This window comes from Mesoplodon densirostris, chromosome 7 (assembly GCF_025265405.1).
Source record: "Mesoplodon densirostris isolate mMesDen1 chromosome 7, mMesDen1 primary haplotype, whole genome shotgun sequence".
Taxonomy (NCBI): Eukaryota; Metazoa; Chordata; class Mammalia; order Artiodactyla; family Ziphiidae; genus Mesoplodon; species Mesoplodon densirostris.
Genome location: NC_082667.1, coordinates 8,883,211 through 8,889,555, shown reverse-complemented (window position 1 = coordinate 8,889,555; position 6,345 = coordinate 8,883,211). Strand labels below are relative to the sequence as shown.

General features: G+C 55.5%; 1 protein-coding gene across 1 annotated transcript; it reads left to right on the top strand.

Moving 5' to 3' along the window:
- The first annotated feature begins 1,134 nt into the window (after positions 1-1,134).
- On the top strand, positions 1,135-2,991 carry LOC132493788 (cytochrome c oxidase subunit 8A, mitochondrial). The gene is made up of 2 exons (XM_060104601.1): positions 1,135-1,332; positions 2,509-2,991. Exons 1-2 carry the CDS (start codon positions 1,219-1,221, stop codon positions 2,602-2,604), a joined length of 210 nt encoding a protein of 69 aa, XP_059960584.1. The 5' UTR covers positions 1,135-1,218; the 3' UTR covers positions 2,605-2,991.
- The last annotated feature ends 3,354 nt before the right edge of the window (positions 2,992-6,345 follow it).

Sequence of the window (6,345 nt, the reverse complement as noted above, 5' to 3'; positions counted from 1 at the left end):
CTCACCCCCTTTCCTGTTCTCCTCTACCTATTGTTCAGTCTCCTGCAATTAATAAACGTTCTCTGAGTGTCTGAGTGTGTGCCAGGCCCTCTGGAGACAGTGGTGAACCAGATACAGGCTCTGCCCTCACATGGCCCCCAGCCTAGAGACAGAGATCACTCCCGTGGGCAGGGGCTGCTGAGCACAGAGGCGGCACAGGCCTGGGGTGGCCAGGGAAGGCTTCCTGAGGCAGTGCCACCCCTGTTACTTCCTATCATATCATGGCACTTTCAATAGCTTCTCATTAAGTGTTCGTCTCTTGTCTGTCTCTTGCCTCTGGAATGTCAGTTCTGTGATAAGGGAGTCCTTGTTCACCTTGTTCACTGTGTGTCTATAACAGTTCCTGGCAGACGGTAGGGGCTAGGAAACATTTGATGAATAAAGTAAGCTGTAACAGTTAGTGGAGGCCTGGGAGTAGGAGCTGGAGTGGTGAAAAAGGAAGGCTATGTAAGTAAGAGCGGAAAAAGTGTTCTGTAGAACATAAGATACAAAGAAGCAAAAGGCTTGGGGGTGGGGGGAGGGACCAGAGAGCAAAGAGGAAGGTGTGGAATACTTAGAGATGAGGCTGGAGAGTGACGTCCGGGAATTGGGACTTTGGTAAGCAATGAGGAGATTTCAGATTAGGTGTATGACTTGGTTAGATTTATGTTTAAAGAGAAGGGAGGAAGGGAGGGAGGAAGGTCGGCTGCTACTGCATGGAGACTGGAATTGGAGAGGGTAATAGTAAAGGGGGAGAGTTCATTTAGGAGGTTAGTGTCAGGCGGTCGGACCAGAAATAATGGAGTCCCGGCAGGGAGAGGGGATTTCTGAGTAGAGATTTGAGTATGAATGGAGGGAGGAGTCAAGAGTGCCGCCTAGGTTTCTGGCTTATGTGATTGGGTGGACCACAGATGTCACTCACGAAGATAGGCGGCTTTGGAGGCGGGGGCATAACCGAAAGGAACGCCCCCTCTTTGCCCCGCCCATCGGTGGTAGGATGGCGTCGATTGGCTGTTTCGAGGAAGGCGCCAAAAACCGACAAGGGCGGGCGAGAGGTGTCTCCTTACGTCACTTCCTAGGGACATCCGGGCCCCTCTTTTCCCGGCCCCACAGCTGCGGAACTTCCGGCTGGGGCCGCCATCTTGACTTCGCGACCTTGGGTTCCGGATACCGGGTACCTGCAGTCTCCTCGGTGCGGTCATGTCCGTGCTGACTCCACTGCTGCTGAGGGGCCTGATAGGCCCAGCCCGGCGGCTCCCCGTGCCGCGGGCCCTGATCCATTCCAAGCCGCCGCGGGAGCAGCTCAGGACCATGGTGAGAAGCGGGCCGGGAAGGGCATGAGAGATGCCGCCGGCCGCACCTGGGGTCCCGCGGCAGGTTGGGGGCCCGCTGGGTCTGGTGCGCTGCACCTCGCGGCCCGCAGCGTAACGGGGAGCGGCAGTGCTGGTTTGGGTCTGGAGGGCGCGAACGAGGGGATGGTGCCCGGGCGACAGTCGGTGTTCAGTCAGCCCCAGGCTCTCGGGTCAGACCTTGTCAGTGCAGCCCTGTCGCTTCTTCGCTGTGCGGTCTCGAGCAAGCTTCCTTAGCCCTCTCTGAACCTGTTTACCCGTCGGTTCATTTGGGGATGCCTGACGGCTGTCAGCGCTATCATTGTTACCGCTTTTATTTATTTGGGGTGGGGAAGAGGACCCCAACAGGCTTTAGTAATTCCCAGAAACTTGGGAGAGTTTAACCCTTAGTGACTTTCACCTGTTTGGCGCATTTCTACATTTGCCTCAGTGGCAGAACTCGGCCTTGAGTGCGAGTCTTCAGTGTCCAGGTTAGTGGGTTAGGAGCAGAGCCCGGAGAGCGCTGCGGCGGAGGAAATAATAGTGACGGTAACTGCAGCTGAGTGCCTGCTGGGTGCCAGGCACCGTGCTAAGACTGCTGTGCTGGCCTCATGCGGTCCTCCCTGTCACCCCAAGAAAGGGCCATTTTCTCCGTTTCGTGGCTGAGGGAGCGGAAGTTTAGGAGCAGTGTATTGACTTGGCAGAGTCACACCTTCAGTGGCAAGGAAGGAATTTGAACTCCAGTCTGACTCTTAAGTTGCGCTGTGATCTTAACTGCTATCGGGAATATGGAAGTGGCTTTAAAAACGCTCACCTCTAGCCGCAAAGGTTTGGGAAGGGAGGGCTTTTTAAGACAAGGAAGGGGAGGTGCATTTTTTTAGAGTTATTGGTCTGTGCGAGGTCCCTGGGTCCCAACAGACCAGCTTTGTTCCTGTCCTTTCACTTTATCATCTGGTGGTGGGTTTCCCCTAACCCAGGCTGACCCCCACCCCATATCTGACCCTTTACCTTAAGGCCTAGAGTGGGCCATGGATGCTCTGGCCCTCCTCTGGAGCCGGAATCTTGACTCCTGGAGGGGGCTGTCTGGGCAGACTGCTCGGACTACGAGAAGCCTGGGGGAATCCTGACTCTGAGGGTTCCTTTTTTCTTGTGCTCTGTGTAGGATATCGCCATTGGGCTCACCTCCTGCTTCCTGTGTTTCCTCCTGCCGTCGGGCTGGGTCCTGTCACACCTGGAGAACTACAAGAAGCGGGAGTGACAGGAGCTGTCCTCTCCCTCAGCCTGTGACCTGAGCACCCGGCCTGTCCTGATCACCTCTGCTGCATTCCTGGCCGGCCTCCCCTGGAGCCTGTCCTTCAGTTACAGGGACCTCTTCTGCAATCGTGACCTCTTCATTTCTCCTTGTTGACATCCTGGGACCACATGTATCCGTTTAGAAGGCCCTGCTCGGTAGGGCCTCCCTTGTAACAATAAAGTCTCTTTAAACCCTGCTTCAGAGGGAATTCCCTGGCAGTCCAGTGGTTAGGACTCCGCTCTTTCACTGCTGAGGGCCCGGGGTCAATCCCTGGTCAGGGAACTAAGATCCTGCAAGCTGTGTGGCGTGACCAAAAATAAATAAATAAATAAACCCCGCTTCAGACACTCATCATGCCTTTGGCCTGGGCTCCTGCCTCCTCACTTGAGCTGAGGATGGTGTTGGGTGGGGTGTGGAGACGAGGGCCTGGCTGGCTGCCTGGCCCTGCCGGCTTACTGCCCGGTGGGAGGTCCAGTGTGCTCAGCCGTGCTCCTCGATACCTGCAAGGGGTGCTTCCATTGCGTGCTTTCCGCTGTTTAAATGTTTTCTGGCTTCTGTGGAAAACAAATCCTGTTGTCGTTCAGCAACCTTTCTTGCTCCCCCTCTAGTCCTCTTGGTTGTACCAAGCTCGGGGCTCTGTGTCTGTGTCTGCCCTCTCCCAGTGGGGCCGGCTCTGCAGCTGGAAGCCCGTCCTCTGTGGGGCCAGCCTTCCCTGTCCTCCTTGGTCGGTGGGCTCCAGCCATTTCTCAGGTGCTTGTTGCCCTTCCTAGTTGCAGGTGGGCAGCGTTACAGTATCTTGCATTTTTATGTCAGCCTGGGGCCCCTTTCCTTTTAGCACCATATCTGTGAACGCTTATGCACTGACTGGCTTCCTTGTTCTCTTCCTGCCTGCTTCCCTGTATCCTCCCCTACTCGGCTTGGAAAGTTTGCTGCTCCTCCATCCATCCCAAGGGCCCTTCCTCAGTGATTCTTCCTGGGGGCGCCTCTTAGCTGGGACAGGCATGTGAAGCGCTCCCCACTGCGCTGGAATTCTGACTGCCAGTGTCTGCAAGGAAGGCTCTGACCTGCTGGACCCACCCCTGGAGGAGGACATGGCTTTAGTTCTCTGCATCCTCTTTGCTGGGGTGACATGAATGATTTCTGAGCAGACACAGGTTCAGCGTCCCCTGTGGAGCTGCTGGATGGTGGGCAAAGACGCCAGGTGAGAGCTGAGGGGCTCTAGGTTGTGGGTGCTTTAGGCCCTGGGTGTCAGAACATGCGTCTCGCCAGCCCCTTTTGCAGGGCTCGCTTTATGTTGACAGGAGCTGAAGGGGGACCCTGCTCTCCCTCCCTTGTCTAGTCTTTCCTGGCCTTTTTGTGTGGTGTCCAGTGACGCCTGGTTGCTGTGGGCACAGATTAGGCTGTGAGCTGTCTTTGAGTTTCTGTGGTAGCTCCACTGCCCTGCCAAGGGTTTGCTTCGGTGTCCCCCATTTTTGCACCCCTGGATCCCAAAGGGACACAGTGGTCCCCTTGGCCCAGGAGGGCTACCTTAGCCCGAAGCTGTGCATCTTGAGCCACGTCTGAGACTGATGGGAAGCCAGTGGTTACAGGCCAGATCTTTAGGACCCGGTCTGAGAAAGCCCTTAGGAAGCCCAATAGCACCTCCAGCCATTGTGCTCCCACACCTGCTGGGTGCTGCAGTGTGCTGAAGGGGGGCAGGGTCGTAGACTTGTGGGTGGGTGGGAGAGTTTTGGATGTGAGTGAGCCGTCATGCTTGGACCACATCTTCCCCTTGTTCTCAGTGGAGCCACTAAGCTTAAATCTGGTCACCTTTCTGTGTCCCTCTCTTATCCCTAACCAAGTCAGAGGCCGAGGGGCCATTCTCTGTGGCAAAAGCAAGGCTCCTTGTGCTCCCAAAGAGCTTTTTCTGTGTATCTGAGGGTGTCTTATCAGATCCTGAGTCCGGAGGGGTGCAGGTCTGTCCTGATGTGCACACCGGGCGGGGTGGAGGGGTGTGGGGGTGGTTACAGTCATGGCAGAGGATATAATGTCAAGAATAGTGGACTGGGAGGAGGCCTGGGTTTGAGGCCTGGCTTGGCCGTTTACTATATGACCTTGAGCAAGTCATTTAACCTCTCCGGGTCTCAGTTTTCATGATTGTAAAATGAAGGTGGTGACGTGGCAGGAAGAATAATGTCTTCCCCGAGATATCCGTGCTCCCCTAATCCCTGGAACCTGGTGAATATGTTACCTTCATGGCAAAGGGGACTTTGCAGATGTGATTAAAATTAGGCATGTTGAAATGGGAGGTTATCCCCTGGGCCCAGTGTAATCATATGGGTCCTTAAGGTGGACGGGGAAGGCAGATAATTCGCATCTCAGAGATGCCACCTGAGGACTCTGCCTGCCTTGGGGCTTTGAAGATGGAGAAAGTTGGCCGTGTTCCAAGGAATGCAGTGGCCTCTAGAAGCTGGGACCAGCTCTCAGTTTACAGCCAGCAAGGACATGAGGACCTCAGCCCCAGAGCTGCAAGAAACTGAATTCTGCTAATAGAATCTGCATGAGTGGGAAGCAGGTTCTCCCTCAGAGCCCCTGAAAGGGAACATAGCCTACAGATACCTTGATTTTAGTCTGATGAAACCCATTCCAGACCTCTGACCTCTAAAACTGTAAAATTATACATTTGTATTGTTCTAAACCACTAAGTTTGTGGTGATTTGTTAGGACAGCAATCAGGTGACAAATGTGTCTCTCCTGGTGCTGTGAGGCTCTCAGGCTGGTACCAGTGGCTGGATCCTCAACAGACTTGAGGTGAATTGCAACGTGAGGCATCTGCAGGAGGAAGGTGCCCCAAGGAGCGTGGGTGGTGTGAGTCGGGGGGTGGCGGGGCTCTCCCTTTGCCGCCTCTGCCCCTCCTCTGCTTGCTTCCTGCCTTAGGTGGTGTGAACCCTGCAGGCAAGTATCAACCCAGCCAGTGGCCCTGAAGTACAGCCCCTGCTCAGCTTCATCAGCCTGGGTGCACCATGAAAGCCTCCCTAGACCATGATTTTGGAGCTGGCTGCCTGTGGACCGTTGTGCATTCCTGCAGGGGCATTCCCAGAGGTCCGTTTCCAGGCTGGGCACGCCCCCACTCTTCCCACTTGGGCAGCTGCCTGACTCCCCAGCCTGTCTTGGGAAGGATCACCGGGGCCTCATCTTTGGCGCACCTTGAGCCTTTCTCCTGGCCATGACCCCCCTGTGAGGACTGTCGCTTTCCCAAGGCCCATACCATGTCCTGTTGCCTGGCCCCTTCCCCTGAGAGGTTGGGTGGGCCTGGAAGCCTTGTGGCTCTCTAGGGCCTCTGTGCCGTTCCATAAACTCTTCCTCTGTGGCTGAGGTTTCAAAGTCCCTGGGTCCTGGTACGGGGTCTCCTTTCCCTCCACCTGACAGAATCCCAGGGACAGGGATGTGGGGTCTGGACACATGCCAAGCCTGTGAGGAGGCATCTGTGCCTTGTCGGTTCTATGGAAAAAGCCCTGAGCTGACGCCTGTCACCTTTGTGACTGTTTCCAACAGCAGCCTGAACCCAAGCACCAGTGCTGCCTATTTCAGGACAGGCCTCAGCAGGCAGGACCAGCAGTGCTGGGCCATTTCTGGGTTTGCAGATTGGGAGGCAGAGAGAAACGTCTGGAGTCATGCTGGCGATTCCTGGCAAATATGCTGTTGGGTTTTAGACGCTTCAGGATA

Excerpts from the sequence above, each read along its gene's own strand:
- LOC132493788 (XM_060104601.1), top strand. The coding sequence starts at position 1,219 with ATGTCCGTGCTGACTCCACTGCTGCTGAGGGGCCTGATAGGCCCAGCC. Across the intron at positions 1,333-2,508 it reads GGGAGCAGCTCAGGACCATG|GATATCGCCATTGGGCTCAC; the intron begins GTGAGAAGCGGG and ends TGCTCTGTGTAG.